The sequence below is a fragment of the Hevea brasiliensis genome, chromosome 15 (genome assembly GCF_030052815.1).
Source record: "Hevea brasiliensis isolate MT/VB/25A 57/8 chromosome 15, ASM3005281v1, whole genome shotgun sequence".
NCBI lineage: Eukaryota > Viridiplantae > Streptophyta > Magnoliopsida > Malpighiales > Euphorbiaceae > Hevea > Hevea brasiliensis.
Genome location: NC_079507.1, coordinates 56,939,611 through 56,958,404, shown reverse-complemented (window position 1 = coordinate 56,958,404; position 18,794 = coordinate 56,939,611). Strand labels below are relative to the sequence as shown.

Genomic DNA, 18,794 nt, shown 5'->3' with positions numbered 1-18,794 from the left:
ATAATAATTTTATTTATATGACAATAATTTATTTATTACACAATAAATTTAATAAATTTTTCATTATAAATACTTTTCATATATTAACTATGTTAATATATTAAATAAAAAAATAATAATAAAATCCCCAACATCGTGCAGATGGGTTATAGAGCTTGTAGAATACTATGACGGATTTATTTATTTTTTTTTTTTTTAGATTGGGAGTGCTGTGAATGTATATATTTAATAGAGTACATTTAATATAAATTCTTTATATTTATTTTATTTTTGTATTAATTCAAATTTACATAGCGGCATTCTATTTAATAAATTATCATATGTAACTTCTGAAAATTAATTTTTAATAAAAATTAAAAACATTAATATTTATTTATTTATTTATTCATTCAATTAAATAAAAATGCAATCAACTTATATTTTAAAATTTAATAAATTATTTTTTATTGACTTAAATAAAATAAAAAATTACTGAACTATATTTTAAAATTTTGCTAAGTAATAAAAAAAATTCATGAAACACATTAAAAAACTAAAACCTAAATATTATGACCCCTCATTAATCTCGGAAATTTAAATGCACACAGCATATATGCTGGCCGCTCTAATTCGGTGTGCTGCGTTCACTCGGTATACTTATGGGTCCCTGGAGTTTCCGGGAAAAAAAAAGAAGGAAAATACTTTCTATTTGCCCTTTTCTTTTGTCCTTGGAAAGTGACATTCCAACTTCATTAGCAAGAAATCGGAAATTAGGAGGAGATGATAGTTTTGCGTTAAATGGGTAGTGAGTACTGTGTATTGCCTGTTCTTGTTGCTTGTGAAGATCACTGTAAAGCATAAATTGCAATTTCACAGCAACTGAGCAAATAGTGTATAAACTAATTTTTATGAAAAAATGTACGGTGGAGGAGGGGAAGCATCATCGTCATCATCAGCATCAGCGTCAACGTCGACCTCAACATCAGGCATTTTGCAGAGGTGGAAAGAGTATGTAACTATGGAATTATAGCATTTCCTCAATCAATTCTTTAAAGAAAAAATTGGATCATGATGTTGGACTCTGCTTTTATTTGTTGCAATGTTGAATTCAATTCCCTATCACTACCCACATGGGTCATTTTGCAGGATTCAGAATTCGCTCAAGGAGAGGTTAATCACTGAGGATGATTTCTCATGGAAGCTACCCATACCTGGAAGCACATCCACCGGTAAAGAAGATGATCAAGCGGTCTTGAAGTATATTGGTGGTGTTGATGTGAGTTGCTTAAAGGAAGACCAATCAATTGCATGCGGGACGCTCGTTGTTTTGGATTTTCGCACTAGCAAAGTGGTGTACCAAGAGTCTGCTCATGTCAGGCTTGATGTTCCTTATATTGCTGGCTTCCTTGCATTCAGAGAGGTTCCCAATTTCAATTCTTTGTAACTATTTTTGATTCTATCCGCATGGAGAGTGCCGCTTTGGTTTTATTTGGACATGTTTTACTCTATTTATATGGTGATATGCATATAATTCAATGGTTTATGCAACTTGCTATCTGATGTTCAATTTAATTGTATATTTTTTCAAAGCGGCGATAGTAACCCAGTCTCTGATGCATTTGCTGCTTTTCTCCTAATTCAGGCTCCAGTACTTCTACAGCTTCTTGAAAAGATGAGAAATAATAACAATCCTTACTACCCTCAGGTATTCATTACAGTACCAATTTCTCCTCCTCGATGTCCCCTGCTACTTGCTTTTTTTAATCACCGTGCCATATACTTGAGAATCTGAAACATTTCATCTAATTGGAGACCCTTTATTTGATTCAACAGTTAGTAATGGTTGATGGCAATGGGATACTTCATCCTCGAGGCAAGTGTCTTTTCCTTAAATCTCCGTGAAATATTCAATTTCTTATTGTGCATCATATATATATATATATATATATATATATATATATATATATATATATATATGAACTTGAATATTTGAACTGAGCTAACCCCAGTTGGCATTCATTTATAAATTTTGTATTTTAGTCAGGCTTTTTATCAGATATGCAATAACTATTTATGAGTTATTTACTTGTTCATTCGCGGGATTATATATACAAACATATGCATTTAAAGGATTAGGAAGTTTTGACTTTCCTTCTCCTACTTATGTTGGTAGAAGCATAGTCCATATACAATTCAAGGCATCACTGAAGCTGTGGTTGATATGAAACAGCTACCGGTGCATTGGCAGATTTACTGTTGAGTCAAATCCTCTTTTACACCCCCCCTCTCCCAGATTTTGCGCAGTTACCTACCAAAAACTCTTCACATTTTCTAAGTTCAATTCACCACAGCTACTAACTAACTTTAATACATCAGTACTGGCATTGAGAGAGGTGTATTTGATGATATTGAAACTAAGAAAATCATGCTATGATTTCAAAAACTAATAAATCGTTGAGAACAATTGTAAATTGCACCATAAGAAGTTCTAGTTTTTTTTTTTTTTTTTTTTTAATTTTTTTATTGGCACCTTGTAAAGAAAAGAGAAACAATCTTTTTGTTATTCCTGAAAATAAAAAAAAAATAAATAAAAACAAAGGAAAAGAGGAAGAAGATCATTATCCCTGTGATTCATACCATGTTGCATGAAAAAGTAAAAAAAAAAGTTGTTTTAAAATAAATAATATTTTTATTGATCTTAATGCTTTTATTTTATCTATATTTATGAATAAACTGTATGTGTATATGTAATTATGTCTGCCTGTGTTTATATATGTTGTCTGCATCAAAAATATTCCAGGATGTCCGCTGAACCTACATATACTGCTTTGTTTAAAGTTCTTACCTATACTTTTCTCTGTTGGATAATATCTATAAACCATAAAACTTTATTATGTAGGCTTTGGCTTGGCTTGTCATCTAGGCGTTCTGGCCAATCTTCCTACTATTGGGATTGGAAAGAAAGTGAGTTCTGATTATAGTAGTCACTTTTCTTCAAGTAAAAAGCCAAGTTCTTAAGTTTTATATTACATTCTCTGCTGATCTGGGAATCAAAAAATTTCAACTGCCATTTTTATCTCACGACTTATTCCCTAATTTTGCTTTTCATTTTTAAGGCTTAATCATGACAAATTTGCAATTTCAATACGTTTTAGCTGCATTTCGTAGATGGGCTTACTGAATCTGGAGTGAAAAAATGTCTTCAAGCCAAAGTAAAAAGTGGTGAAAATTTTATTATTTTGAAAGGACGCTCTGGGCGCATATGTGGTGCGGTAAGATATACTTTAACATATGTTTTATTTCTGCTTTAAGCGAAAATTTCAAGTCTCTTGATAAATCAAATAATGAGACGGAGAGAGAGTGAGATTTCTTTTACTATTGAACTGCTATATCATTTTTAGGGAAATTAAAAGCTTCCTAGATCAGTACTTCAATCCTAGATACATCAACTCTTTCTGGGATTGACCATTTGTATGTAATTATTGCATTTGCTTCTTGTCTATGTAGTATGTACCCTTATGGCAATTATGTCTTTAACTTGTCACTATACCGGAGCCACTAACCTGAGATGTTCTTTTCAATTGATTATGGATTCTAGTTGCTTTCTAGTCACACTATCCATATGAAAATTTGCACTGCAGCATCTAGCTTGGCTCTAAGCATATGTGATTGCCACATATATGGTATTAAAATTTAAATAGAGTTTATAAATGTGAAGGAAGGATCTGTTTTTGTATGCAATGATTTTCTCTTCTTGAAAAGATTGCTTCACAACAATGTGCTTCAAATTAACCTTATTATTATTATTATTATTATTATTATTATTATTATTATTATTATTATTATTATTATCATCATCATCATCTTTTTGGTTTCTTTAACAGGCAATGAGGTCAACTGAGGGTTCTGTGAAACCTATATTTATTTCGATTGGTCACCGTATATCACTTGATACTGCAATTGAAATTGTTAAAATGACTTGCCAGTATCGTGTGCCAGAGCCTATACGACAGGTGGGACTTGAAAATTTTCAACATCAATTCATTCATTTGTTTCCTTTCTACGGAATGCTTTGAAATTTATATAAAAACAGATATCATGCATAAAATGAGTCTACAGTCTGCATTTACCATCTTTAGACTGTTTTACTGCTGGCTGGGTTGTTTTGGTTGTTTACTTATTTGGATAACTAGTGGTTCATTTAAAAGTTTTGGAATATTGCTATTAATATTTAACTAGTCTAGCTTATCCTAGTGGTGTTTGGTTCACATGTCAAATGCATAAATATGATAGCCATTAAATATAAGCTCCTACATGCAGTATTCCAGAACTCTCTGATATAGCTCTTTGACCTCCTCATCCTTTTTCTTTCCTGAATAAAAGCAAACAATGAATTCATTTGATTGTGATACAGTTAGCAGTCAATTGTGGTTAGCCCCCCTTTTTCTTAATTCTTTTATCACCTATTGAAGGTTTTTCTAGTTTTGAAAAGTTGTTTTGGCATGGGTAATTTAGTTGAGAAAACTTTACATAACGGATAATAGGAAGGAATCCTCTCCATTGTTAGTTGACTAGTTAGATAACTTCAAACATTGTGGCTAACGAGTAGGAAATCCCCTTCATAGTTGTCTGTTGAGGTAATTTCAAACACTAGATTTGGAATCTTTTCTTTCAAGATCTTGTTGTTACTGTCCAACGGCTTGCCTCAGTTACTTTTGGGTTGACCAACTTCTCAAATTTGAAGGCCCTTATTTCATTAATGGATCTATTTTTATTTAAAGTTGGAAGGCAGGACATAGGTTGGTGAAAATGTTGGTCATTCTGCCTTTTCCGTGCAACTAATCACTTGAACTGCTACTTGCTCTTGATTTTTGGAAATTATGGTGGTTGATCCTTCTACTACTGTTTCGTTTTAAATGCAGGCTGATAAAAGATCCAGGGGTTATGTTCAGAAGCCTCAACAAATATTGAAACAATTTAATTGTTTGAATTTGGTAAGTTGGTTTTATTTTTATAGTTTGTTTATATATTTTATGTTTAATTGAAAATCTTGACTTCCATTAGAGTGTAATAATAACAATAGATTTTTAATTTTCCAATTTTATCCTGGGTCTTATGATTTCTAATTGATCTGATAAATTGGTAAATGAAAGGAAAATGGAACATCAGTAAATTGTATAGGATATTCCTCTGTAAGGAGGTGAAAGGAGTGATAAAGCTTCCTTAGAGGCAACTGCCTCCATATCTTCAGTGAGGTCTTGAAGATTATGCTTAATGATGGACTTGTGCTCAACTAAATTTTAGTGCCAAACTAATTAAATTGTCTGGATGGATCTTTTTAAGCCAAAATTTTTGGAAGACCCTGTGAAATTAGACCATTTTCACTATGTTGATCCACATCGTACTTTTTATCTTTCCTTTTCTTCATTTTGTACTACTTGACTTTAATTTCGATATTTGTATGTCCATATGTTATGTTCGGCATAATCAAATCTTATCCATTGACCCTTCTCTAATTTTATCCTGAACAGGTGTCACCTTTCTAGTTTCTAGGATTATTGCTTGTTTCTTATCTTGTCCTTTTATCTATCTTGACATTTTCATATGATCATGTTGTGTTTATGCAGATTCTTTCCCAATACTCATTTCCATAGAACATAGTTTTGTCTAGTTATTGTCTTAGCCTTATGGGAATTTTATGATCCTGTGGAATAATCACACTTCTTCATTCCAATCACCATGCTTTATTGTTGTTTATAGTAGAAAGAGATGATTCTCCTTAATTTCAATTAATCTGTACATGGGTATATATATACAATTGATTCCTATAATTGTGTTCTACTAATTAAGAAGAAATCCTAAATAAGAATACAGAATACAGAATATACAGAGAAATAATATAGTGATTGACTTTCCATAACACTCCCCCTCAAGTTGGAGCATAGATGTTAATCATGCCCAACTTGTTACAAATGTAGTCAATCCTAGCTCCATTCAGAGCTTTTGTGAAAATATCTCCTAACTGCTCTCCAGTTTTGATGTGTCCTGTTGAGATGATCTGTTGTTGAATTTTTCACGAACAAAGTGACAATCAATCTCAATATGTTTGGTCCGCTCATGAAACACTGGATTAGAAGCAATATGGAGAGCAGCTTGATTATCACACCACAATTGCGCAGGCAGGGAGGTCTTAAAACCTATATCATTTAGTAATTAAAGTATCCACATTACCTCACATACTGATTGTGTCGTGGCTCTGTATTCCGATTCAGCACTAGATCGAGAAACTACACTCTGCTTCTTGCTTCTCCAAGACACCAAATTTCCTCCAATAAAAACGCAATATCCAGTAGTTGACCTTCTGTCAACCTTAGATTCAGCCCAGTCGGCATCTGAAAAACATTCAACATTAAAATGCCCATGATTACCATATAACAAACCTCTTCCTGAAGCACCCTTTAGATAACACAAGATTTGTCTCAAGGCTTTCCAATGAGCAACAGTTGGGGAAGACATAAACTGACTTACCACACTAACGGCATAAGCAATGTCAGGATGAGTGACTGTAAGGTAATTCAATTTTCCTACCAATCTCCTGTATCTGTCTGGATCTTTAAACAACTCACTATCCCCTGCTAACAGTTATAAATTTGGAGCCATTGGTGCACTGCAAGGCTTGGCACCTAATTTTCTTGTCTCTGTCAATAGATCGATGACATATTTTCTTTGAGACAAGAAAATACCCTTCTTACTTCTCATAACTTCAATACCCAAGAAATACTTTAACAATCTCAAGTTTTTGGTCTGAAACTGGGTTTGGAAGAAGGTTTTAAGAGATGGAATACCTACAGAGTCACTTCCAGTGATGACAATGTCATCCACATAGACTACCAGGAGAATTAGACCAGCCTCAGATTGCCTATAAAATACTGAGTGATCACACTTACTCTTTTGCTTACCAAATTCCTGTACTGCTTCACTGAATCTCCCAAACCAGGCCCTAGGACTTTGTTTCAAGCCATAAAGATACTTCCGAAGCCTACAAACTTTACCCAACTCTCGTTGAGCAACAAACCCAGGTGGTTGCTCCATATACACCTCCTCCTGAAGATCACCATGAAGGAAAGCATTATTGATAGCCAATTGGTGCAGGGGCCAATCATATGTAGCTGCTAAAGAGATAAACAAGCGAACATAAGTAAGTTTAGTTACAGGAGAAAAAGTGTCAGAGTAATCAACCCTATATGTCTGAGCATATCCTTTTGCCGCAAGACATGCTTTTAACCTAGCCACAGAACCATCATGATTTACCTTTACTGTAAATACCCATTTGCAACCAATAGCTTTCTTACCAGTGGACAAGGCAACAGTTCCCATGTACCATTAGCATCTAAAGCCTTCATTTCCTCTTTCATAGCAGCACATCAGTCAGGATGAAATAGTGCCTCACCAACAGTATTAGGGATAGGAACAGAGTCTAAAGAAGTAACAAAATATCGAGAACAAGAAAACAATTGATTATAAGAAACAAAAGAAGAGATAAGGTAAATGCACGAATGCTTACCTTTACGAAGAGCAATGGGTAAGTCTAGGTCAAAATCATGATCAGTATGAGGTACAAGATCTCCCAACGAAGTAGTTGGTGGAGGATCTGAGTCAGGAATCTTCAATCTCCTGGAATAAATATGAACAACAGGAGGTCAAGTAGGTCTAGAGACAGAAGGAACAGGCTGTGGGAGAGGACTAGACATTGGTTGGACAATATATATTAAGAGATCATCCTCTTCCCCTTGACTCTCATACACAGATGATTGAGGAAAGAATGGAGTGGACTCAAAAAATGTGACATCTGCAGAAACAAGATAAGAGTAGGAGAGAAACAGTGGTACCTTTTTTGGAGCCGAGAGTACCCAAGGAAGACACATTTGAGAGATTTCAGATCCAATTTAGTAACCTGTGGACGAACATCACATACAAAATAGGTACAACAAAAAATACGGGATTCAACAGGGAACAAAGATTTTGTAGAAAACAAAACAGTATAAGGAATATCCCCATTAAGGACAGAAGACGGCATACGATTGATTAAAAAATATGTTGTATAAACTGCATTCGCCTAAAAGTGTTTAGGAACTTTCATATGAAAGAGAAGAGCATGAGTTACCTCAAGAAGATGCCGATTTTTCCTTAGGGCCATGCCATTTTGGGATGGGGTATCAACACAGGAAGACTGATGAAGAATGCCATTTTGTATCATATAAGACTGAAATTGTGCTCAAAAATATTCTTTGGCATTGTCACTTCTTAATATGTGTACAAAAATATTAAATTAAGTTTTAATTTCATTACAAAAGGCACAAAAGATAGAAAATAACTCAGAACGATTTTTCATTAAATATAACTAGGTAACACGAGAGTAATCATCAACAAAAGTAACAAAATAATGAAATTCAGTTTTAGAAGTAACAGAACAAGGACCCCAAACATCAGAATGAACTAACTCAAAAGGTGATGAAGCCTGTTTATTGACTTTAGACACATAAGACAAACGATGATGTTTTGCAAACTGACACGACTTACATTCTAGTACTGATAAAGACTGAAACTGAGGACACAGCTTCTTCATGGTAGACAAAGAAGGATGGCTCAATCTACAATGAGCTTCAAGAGGTGTTAAGGTATTGGAGCAAACAAGCGACCGCGGTACATGATTTTCCAGAATGTAGAGACCACCTGACTTACGTCCTCTACCAATAATCTGTTTCGTCGTAAAATCCTGAAACAAACACTGGTCAGGAAAAAAGGAAACAGAACAATTTAAGGTACGAGTAAGTTTACTAACAGAAAGTAGATTAAAAGAAAATTTTGGTAGACACAAAACAGATGACAAAGAAATTGATGAAGTCGGGTTCGTAGTTCCAGAATCCATGACACAAGGCATGTAGTGGATTTACCTGACTCAGTGATCGTAGTGACATGGGAACTGGTAGGCTTTAGAGATGCCTGATACTGGGAAAACTGTATAAAATTCTCTGCAGATACCAAAACAGTTTTCTCAGAGGAAGATACTGTAGAATCCTCTGCTATCATATTTGCCATCTGTGATCGCTGATTTTTTCTCTGAAGTTGCGGACAATTATATTTTGTATGGCCAGGCTCATGGCAATAATAACAAATGACTCCTCTTAAGTCCTGATTAGAACTAGACTTCTCATTACGCTGATTACCTCTGTTGCCTGTAATTCCTCCTCTATTTTCTCTTCTAATAAGAGCACTACTGACAGGCTGTGGAGATTGAGTACTCTCTGTACGAAGGACCCATGTGAACGTTTTATGCAAAGAGAAAATCTCAAAACTGGAGAGAATCTGAGATTTAGCAGTCTCATACTCTGAAGGAAGGCCTGCAAGAAAACTCATAATAGCCAGTTGCTCCTGTTGGGCTTGCTGAACTTTGACATTAGAACTAAAAGACAACAATACATTAAGTTCCTCATATACCCGTTTAAAATCCATAAAATAAGCCATGAGAGACTTATCATCTTTCTCAGCACGGTAGAATGCCTTACAAATATCACAAATACCGGAGATATTCCCTTTATCAGAATACAGAAAATCTAAGTAATCCATCAATTCTTTAACAAATTCACAGTGATTAATTAAACTAATTACCTCACTGTTAATCGAGTTCCGAAACCGCAAAAACAATCGAGCATCCTCTCTTAGCCAAGTTTGTCGTGTATTATCAGTAGATGGGTCTTTAGTAAGGTGATCATTCTTATCAATGCTACGCAAATAGACCCTAACAGTCTTACTCCACTCTAGGTAATTTGAACCATTAAGTTTGTGTTCTGTGATCTTAGTCATCACTAGAATTACATTAGAAATAACATTCTTATTGTCTGCCATTTGTTGAGACAAAGAAAACTAACCGAAACGCTAATTCAAAGTGCTTATAGCCGTAAAATAACCCAAAATCACAAATCAAGCAAATACTGAAATAGGATCTGAGAGCCAAACCTCAGAAGTCCTTTAATGGTGTACTGGATCAGGCAACAACACACAGTAATGGAATGAGGGGGTTGAGGCGACGCCGGCGATGCTGATCGGAGTCGAAACGGACGGCGGATGCGCCTCCACGCTCCGCCGAGTGAAGAAACGGCGAGAACCTGAGTTGGGCACGTGAGCCTCACGTGCTTGGATTCCGGCGACCCGATCAGAGGGGACGGCCGGTCGGCGGCCAAGGTCTCTCCTGAGCTGGGTGGTGAGAACAAATAGTCACTCTAGATAGATGACTTGCTCTGATACCATGTAAAAAGAGATGATTCTCCTTAATTTCAATTAATCTGTACATGGGTATATATATACAATTGATTCCTATAATTGTGTTCTACTAATTAGGAAGAAATCCTAAATAAGAAATCTTAAATAGGAATACAGAATACAGAATATACAGAGAAATAATATAGTGATTGACTTTCCATAACATGGATTATATCCTCCTCCACCTCATCACCCTATTATGTTATTGTGGATGTTATCCTCCTTATTGTGCTCCTTGTTTTGAATGATAAGATCAAGTGCCAAAATTAATTATACTAAGGCACTATTACTCTATGCAATTTAACATGTTCTTCATTCCTGCACTGCTGATGTTGCAATGCATAGGCTCTATTTGAATTTTTCTTAGCTTGAAACTCTTGGACACCAAAGTGCTATCATAAATCTTAAATTGCCAAAATTTATTATACTAAGGCACTATTACTCTATCCAATTTAACATGTTCTTCATTCCTGCACAGTTGAAGTTGCAATGCATAGGCTCTATTTGAATTTTTCTTAGCTCGAAACTCTTGGACACTAGGGTACTATCATAAATCTTAAATTGCAACTAAGAGAGAGGTGGGGGGTGAGAGAGTAAAGAGAGGGGAGGGAAAAGCTAAGCAAGCAAAAAAAAAAAAAAAAAAAAAAAAAAAAAAAAAATATATATATATATATATATATATATATATATATATATATATATATATATATATTGTAAAATATGCTTATGTCCATATTGGTGTTTTGCTGGAGAAATAGCTGGAAATCGGTTGGAATGACTTCATTGTTACTAATCGAAGTCTAATGGTTTTTAAGCTACAACTTGAAGTTATGGACTTTAATGTGCATTAGGGCTAAGTTCAGGGATGATAAGTGAAATTAATCAAATCCTTTTGCATCTGTATTAAGAATTCTGTATCTTTTAGAAACATTAATCTGGATTATATTGAAGGGAAAGGCCTTCAATTTCCTTTATGTGAAGTGATGGAAGTGGTTAGTGATCCTTGGCTTCATTTGTTGATCTGTAATGAGTGTTAACTCAAATTATTTGTTGCATATGCAGGAACCAAGTGTATCTTGGAAAACTATCACTGGCAATCATACCTTCAATCACTTGGTAAGTTCTGCTGTCATGAGGTTTCCTATTTTCTTCGATGGAATGGAAAGCTTTACTTATGAACTTCATGGACCTGTGACTGATTGGTGCCAGACACTCAGGAAGTCCTCCCTCTTGGGAATTTGTTCCTCCTAAGCTGCTGGTTTTTGCTTTGAGGCTTGAGGATTTCCTGATATCGAAGGGAAAAAAACTGCTCTAATTCTTGAGATGTTGATCAAAGCTTAATCCACTTTATTGATTACTTCAACAGACTAAGTTTTGGGCAGCCTATCATGAATTGGAAGCATACCTCTTGTGCCACTTTCTTTCAGCATGTCATGACTAATAACTAGAATAGGAGATATGGGAATGTGTGGGAGAATATATGGAATAAATAGGAATAACATTGTAACTGAGAAATTAGTCAAGAATTCAATAATACACAAATACTTCTCTCTCTATTTCGCTCTCTGTACTTCTTTCTCTCTCCCTCCCTCTTCCGTTCTTTCTTGATAATCTTCCTCTATTCTACTTCTTCCTTTGTTCTTCTTCCCTTCTCTTTCTTCTCATTCTGTAGGTTTGGGTTTGAGAAACTCTGCTATGTAACAAATTGGTATCAGAGCTATGTTTGAGGATGGGCTTTGCTTTCAAATAAAATTGTTAAGAGTCGCAAACAAGTTCAAATTCTAGGTTTCTGTTATGAGTAAGGGGTAGAGCAGTTAGGAGGTTAGTTCAGTAGTTAGATAGGAAGATTCTATTGTACTAGTCTATTGTAATTACTCTCCAGTCAATTGTAATTGTATAGAGCAGTTATAGGATCCAAAGAAGTATAAATAGGAACTTAATTGTAAAGAGGAGACTATCCAATATTATTAATAATCAAAGATATCTCTCATCTCTGAAATATTCTCTTTCTCTTCTCATCTACTCTCTTCTCTTTTCTCATCTACTTCTATTCTTTTCTCATCTATTTCTATCTCTCTCTCTCTCCCTATTCTTCTGTTTTAGTAAGTGTGCAGGCTGATATGTAACAAATTGGTATCAGAGCTATTAGATTGGTGGGCAACTACTGAAAATTTTTTCATGGGAGTTGCATCTATTGCAGATTCCTCTTCTCAAAATACCAGGTTTCTTCTAGTATTCTCTCTTCTTCTCTTCTTCCCTCTAATTCTTCTTCTTCTCTGAAATTCCTTCCTTCTTTCCCTCTATTCTTCTTCTTCTTCTGTCTCTTGTTCTTCTGTTCTTATTTTCTGATCTATCCTCTTCCTCTCTTGTTCTCCTTTCTTCTATTTCTCTTCCCTTTCCTCTATTCAGATTTCTTTTCTATTCTTCTTTCTTTCTTGAATTCTTGAATCAAATTTTTTCCTTCTGTCAATTTCTAGTTCTTTCGTCTGTTTCTTTTCTTTAATTTTTCACTTCCTGCATTTCAAGAAACCTGTTTCTTGAAATTCTTGGAATTTCTAGAAACTTGTTTCTTCTTGCACCTTTTCCCAAATTTCTACTCTTTGTTCTTTCTTGAAATTCTTGAAATCCTTGTTTCTGTATCAACTTTTCTTCCCCAGTCTCTATAATTTTTCTTCTCTAAGAAATAAAATTTTCCAACATCCTACTCAGCCTTCTACAAGTTGATCATGGGAGACCATCTTTGGGAACAGAAATTACTTGATAGGATTATGGAAGTTGTTGAAAGAGGATTAAAAAGGCAGCAAGAATTGTTATTGCAAAAATTAGAGAAATATGAGAAGTCATTTTAAGAGAAAATTGACAAAGTGGTGGAAGCAATTCAGGTGGTAAAGGAGAATGTTGCAGTATTTAATAATGAGGATCCACTTCTTGAAAATTCAAGCGAAGAACAAGATGTCTTTGATGAAACTTCCAATAAGAAAGACAAGTGCATTGAGATGGAGCAAGATCAGGATTTTGTTTTTGATTTGTCTAGTGCAAGAGAGGAATATGAGGAGGAGAAGGATAAAGATGGTGATGATAGGAAACTAGAGTTAACAATGGGGAATGCAGAAGCTAAGCCTGAAATTCTTGCTGCACAAACTTTTGGCGATGTTCCTGAAAACAAGAAAGATAAAGAAGCTACAAAAAATGTGGTTACTGTAAGCAAGTGGCAGAATGTTAGGAGCCAAGATGGTGAGTTCAGCTGTTGTAATCCTATAAGTCTCATAGAAGATGAATGGGAAATATCAAGAAGGGAAAGGAAGAAAGTTCAGCCATCAAATGGTATTATGATCTTCAAGGAACAAGCATGGAAAATTTGGAGAAGAAAGAAAATAAAAAATTCTTTGTTCATTAACAGTTCATACTATCACCTGCAACTTTTAGCGAATTCTATGGGATATTTCAGCTGAAACATATGATGGAAGTTAACATTTGGTATTCCAAAATTCAGAGAATTAACTGGCCAGCAAAAGAAACTATGTGGGATTCTCACATTTTGTCAGCTGATGAGAAGGCAGCATCTAAAATTCATTTCAATTTCCAACATTTTCTTCATTCTTGAGGACAAGAATGATGTCAAGGAGTAGGGAATGTTATGAGTAAGGAGTAGAGCAGTTAGGAGGTTAGTCTAGTAGTTAGATAGGAAGATTCTATTGTACTAGTCTATTATAATTACTCTCCAATCAATTGTAATTGTATAGAGCAGTTATAGGACCCAAAGAAGTATAAATAGGAACTTAATTGTAAAGAGGAGACTATCCAATATCATTAATAATCAAAGATATCTCTCATCTCTGAAATATTCTCTTTCTCTTCTCATCTACTCTCTTCTCTTTTCTCGTCTACTTCTATTCTTTTCTCATCTATTTCTATCTCTCTCTCTCTCTCTCTCTCTCTCTCTCTCTCTCTCTCTCCATATTCTTCTGTTTTAGTAAGTGTGCAGGCTGATATGTAATAGTTTCTTCTTCTTCTTCTTCTCCTCCTCCTCCTCCTCCTATCCTTCTTGAAACTCTCTCACTAAAGTCTCTCTTCCCTTCATTCTTCTTTTGTTTCCTTCTTCTTCCTTTCCTCCATCTCATTCTTTCTTCTTCTTTCTTCTTCTCCCTTTTTCTTGAAATTCTTTTGTTCTTCTTTCCTTTCTTTCTTTCTTTCTTGAAATCTAGATTTCTATCTCTCTATATTTCTTTCTTCCTTCTCTAATACTTTGCAATGTCTTCTTCCTCTTTTTTCCCTTTTCCCAAGAACCCTGAAATTAGGGTTTCTTTCTTGAATCTTTACTCTGTTTCAGGACTGTTTCAAATCCAATTCTGAGTTTTTGATCCTTACGTTTTTCAACTCTTTTACCTAATTTTCTTGGAAATGAACATTTCCCTTCTGTTTCTATTGTACCCCATACCACAGCCCTTCTGCCATTAGACAATGGAAATGCAACCTTTACAACAAGAGATTCTTCTGGGTATATTTGAACATTTGAAGAAAAATCAAGGTGAATTATTGGAAGGGATTTAGAAAATGGAAAGATTTAATAGTTTGGTTCTAGAGCAAAAGGGTAAGATGTTGGAGTCGATTCAAACTTTTAAAACTAGCATCCATATATATAAAGATTCACGGAGTAATATTGGGGAATTGGGATTATCAATCCAAGATGTAGAAATTGAAACTCATGGAACTGAGATTTCTTGGAGTAATGGCAGGAATTGAGAAGGACCGAGGATAACAAAGTTAGGGAGGAGACTCTCTCTCTTGATGAAAAGGTAGGTTTTTTTGGTGGTGGAGATAAATGCATGGAAGGACATCAGAATTTTGAGAATGATCTAAGAACACTTTAAGAATTGGAGCAAGATTTGGAGCTAAGGAACTATTCAAAAGTTGATCATGTAAATTCAAGTAATATGGTTCGGTGTGACCCTTCAAGCAATTTGGTATCTTTGATTGAGTCTGGGATTATCAAAAATGCTGCTCAGAATGTTGAAGTCTTTAGCACTGAAGGTATTTTTATTGGCCACAGATTTATCAAAATTTCTGGAAGCAAAAAGGATGTTCTTATTATTAAGAATGTTTTGAAGAAAGTAGAAGACCTGAAATTTTATGAGGAAGAAAACTGTGAAAAAGATTATTAGGATTTTGGTAGACTATATTTGGGTTGAGTTTATCTAGTCTTTGTAAAGAGGATTCTTTCGTTGTTAACCATGATTGTGAGTTCTATTTTTGTGATCCCATAATTCTCATGAAAGATGAATGGGAGATATCAAGAAGATAAAGAAAGAAACTAATTTCCTATTTTGCAGAAAGTTGTAGTCATATGATACTTAAGGAGAATAAATTTGAAATTTAGAGGAGACAAAGGAAGAAATTTCAATATCTGTTCCATTCTTGCAATTTTGTAGCTGTTGGTGTAACCGTGATGGATTTGTATGCTGGAATTAATGTGGCAGTAAATGTTGTTGACTCTGACTTGAAAAAGAGAGCAAGGGAGATGTTTACAAATGGAATACTCAACTCAACTCAACTAAGCCTTTATCCCAAAAATTTTGGGTCGGCTATATGGATTCGCTTTCTACACTCTAAACGATTTTGGGTTAAATCCTCAGAAATTTGTAATGCTTCTAGGTCATGTTGTACTACTTTCCTCAAAGTCAATTTAGGTCTACCCATTTTTTTCTTTCTATCCTCTAACCTAATGTGCTCTACTTGTCTAATTCGACCTTTCGTATGTATACGCTTCACATGAACAAACCACTTCAATCTCCCTTCTCTCAACTTATCCTCAATTGGTACCACTCCTACCTTTTCTCTAATACTCTCATTACGGACTTTATCTAGTTTAGTATGGCCACTCATCCACCTTAACATTCTCATCTTTGCAACTCTTATCTTAGACGCATACGACTCCTTCAGTGCCCAACACTCACTACCATATAACATAGCCGGTCGTATGGCTGTACGGTAAAATTTTCCTTTCAACTTATTGGGAATCTTGCGATCACATAAAACTCCCATGGCACGTCTCCACTTCAACCATCCGGCTTTAATCCTATGACTAACATCCTTCTCACATCCCCCATCTACTTGAAGGACTGAGCCGAGATATTTAAAGTGATTACTTTGGGACAGTACCACTCCATCCAAACTAACTCCTTCCCTATCACCAGTTTGGCCTTCACTGAACTTGCAATGCATGTATTCTGTCTTCGTTCTACTTAACTTAAAGCCCTTTGACTCTAGAGTACTTCTCCAAAGCTCTAGCTTTCTATTGACTCCTTCTCGCGTCTCATCTATCAGAACAATATCATCCGCAAACATCATGCACCAAGGAATAAGTGGGAATAAGTCCTCAAAGATCTCCTTAAGTTTTGTCTCACCAGAAGCATTCAAGATTGTGCTTGACTTCATGTACAATGAGGAAATCAATTTAATAGATAACATGGAATTTGGAAACTTGTTATTTCAGCTTGGAAAATTGTTACTTTAGCTTCTTTTATTAGATGACAAGTTTGGGATCACTCTTCTTTATCAGGGGTGCTGCAGTACACTTTTGGAATTCCTCTCAGTGGACTAAGTATGTTCAATCTTGCTTGCGGGTTCATTGAAATTCCTCAATGCTATTTTGATGAGGTGCAAGGGAGTAAAGGAGTTGTTTGGATGGGAAATGGTGGATGAGTTACTGGCAGATTCAACTCCTGACCTCATTTTCCAAGAGAGGTTTCAGTCTCTCAATGACTTACTGACATTTGTGAGATTTCCATTGCTTTCATATCACTTGCTGAAGAAGTTGGGGTAGAGCAATCTTAGCAAGCACATTCACATTAGAGCTGGCCAAATTGTGCTAGGATTTTTAGTATGCAGAATATTGTTTTTGTTAGTTTCCTTCACTCATTCTTGAGGACAAGAATGATCTCAAGAAGTGGGTAATGTTATGACTAATAACCAGAATAGTAGATATGAGAATGTATCAGAGAATATATGGTATAAATTGGAATAGCACTGTAACTGGGAAATTAGTCAAGAATTCAATAATACATAAATACTTCTCTCTCTATTTCGCTTTCTCTGTACTTCTTTGTCTCTCCCTCCCTCTTCCCTTCTTTCTTGATATTCTTCCTTTATTCTACTTCTTCCTCTGTTCTTCTTCCCTTCTGTTTCTTCTTATTCTGCAGGTTTGGGTCTGAGAAACTCTGCTACGTAACCCAGCACTTGCAAGGCTAACACATGACACTACCAGTCCATTCACCTAGTGCCATAGGCTTTACTTTACCTGCCATGCTATCTATGGACCTGCTTCCTCATATCCTTTGGTAGACCATTAAGTGTTGTCTAGATGTAAAAAAGAACATTCTTCTGAACAATGTTGATGCATGAGTCACTTACATTGACTTCCTAGGTTTAAGTGGGCCAAGAGAGTTGTATTTGAACTGAATCTATAGTTCTCAGTCAATTAACATTTTTTTTTAATTTATCATAACTTGTATCAATTATAGCTAATCACTCTTTTTTTAAGATAAGCAATTATAGCTAATCACTTAATATCTCTGTGTGTGGGTGGGCAGAAAGAGAACAATAACCAAGTGCGGAATGGCTTAGTTGTAACGGGGCAAGGTACATCCCAAGGAAGAGGCAGAGTTCAAGGGAGAGGAGCGGGACTGGGAAAAGGCAGATGGGAAGATAGAGGACAAGTTGAAAAGGAAGGGAAAGGACAAAGAGAGCAAGAAAGAGGGCATATCCAGGAAAGAGGGGAAGGACAGTCAAATTGGAGAGGATATGGTTATGGTAGGGGTACGGGGCCTACGGGCAGAGGAAAAGGGATAGGGCAAGGTAGAGGAAGAGAGGTAAGAATTCTTTTGCCTCTTTGAAACATTAATTTCATTTCAATTTTCACCCTTGCCTTAGGGATCTTTGAAAATGGCTTTGGTTTATACTGCAGGGCAAATGGGTAAACAATTGTGAGCAAGTATGGATCCGAAAGGAGTAGCATCATGAAGGATTGAAAAAAGATACAATTCTAACGTTATGTTTGGACACATGCTTTGCTATTTAATAAAAGGTTCTTAATGATGAAATGCAGGGATAGCTTTAACGCCTCGAATTGAAATGCTGTTGTTTTTGGATTCAAGAGCTGGAATTGCAGGGAGAAGGAGAGGGAGAGGAGGAGGAGGAGGGGGTGGGGTGGTGTGGGGTGTGTTGGGTAGGGAGAGCGGGAATTCAAAGAAGATTGTTCCTTGCACAAGATCTGCAACACTCTTTCTTTTTGATGTTCATCTGGCTATCTGTGGCATATTTTGTACATTTTTCCCGCCTGCAGTTGTAAAGAAGTTGGAATTCTTGAAACTTATAACAATGTATTAGAAAAAATCCAGGTTGATGTGTAATGGTCTGATTGAGTGCTGTAATGAAGAGCTTATTTTGGGAGACGAGTTTGGCAGTGCAATTAAAGAGAATTATATATTGTTGCAGTA

At 35.4% G+C, this 18,794-nt stretch overlaps 1 protein-coding gene across 2 annotated transcripts; it reads left to right on the top strand.

Moving 5' to 3' along the window:
* Positions 1-578: 578 nt before the first annotated feature.
* On the top strand, positions 579-18,794 carry LOC110668893 (uncharacterized). 2 transcript variants are annotated; one of them, XM_058136010.1, is made up of 11 exons: positions 581-987; positions 1,126-1,399; positions 1,622-1,684; positions 1,813-1,852; positions 2,879-2,943; positions 3,135-3,251; positions 3,864-3,992; positions 4,902-4,973; positions 11,362-11,415; positions 17,889-18,167; positions 18,263-18,794. In XM_058136010.1, exons 1-11 carry the CDS (start codon positions 896-898, stop codon positions 18,308-18,310), a joined length of 1,233 nt encoding a protein of 410 aa, XP_057991993.1. In that variant the 5' UTR covers positions 581-895; the 3' UTR covers positions 18,311-18,794. The 2 variants fall into 2 exon arrangements, with proteins under 2 accessions (XP_057991994.1, XP_057991993.1); XM_058136011.1 differs by lacking the exon at positions 11,362-11,415 and having other exon boundaries at positions 579-987.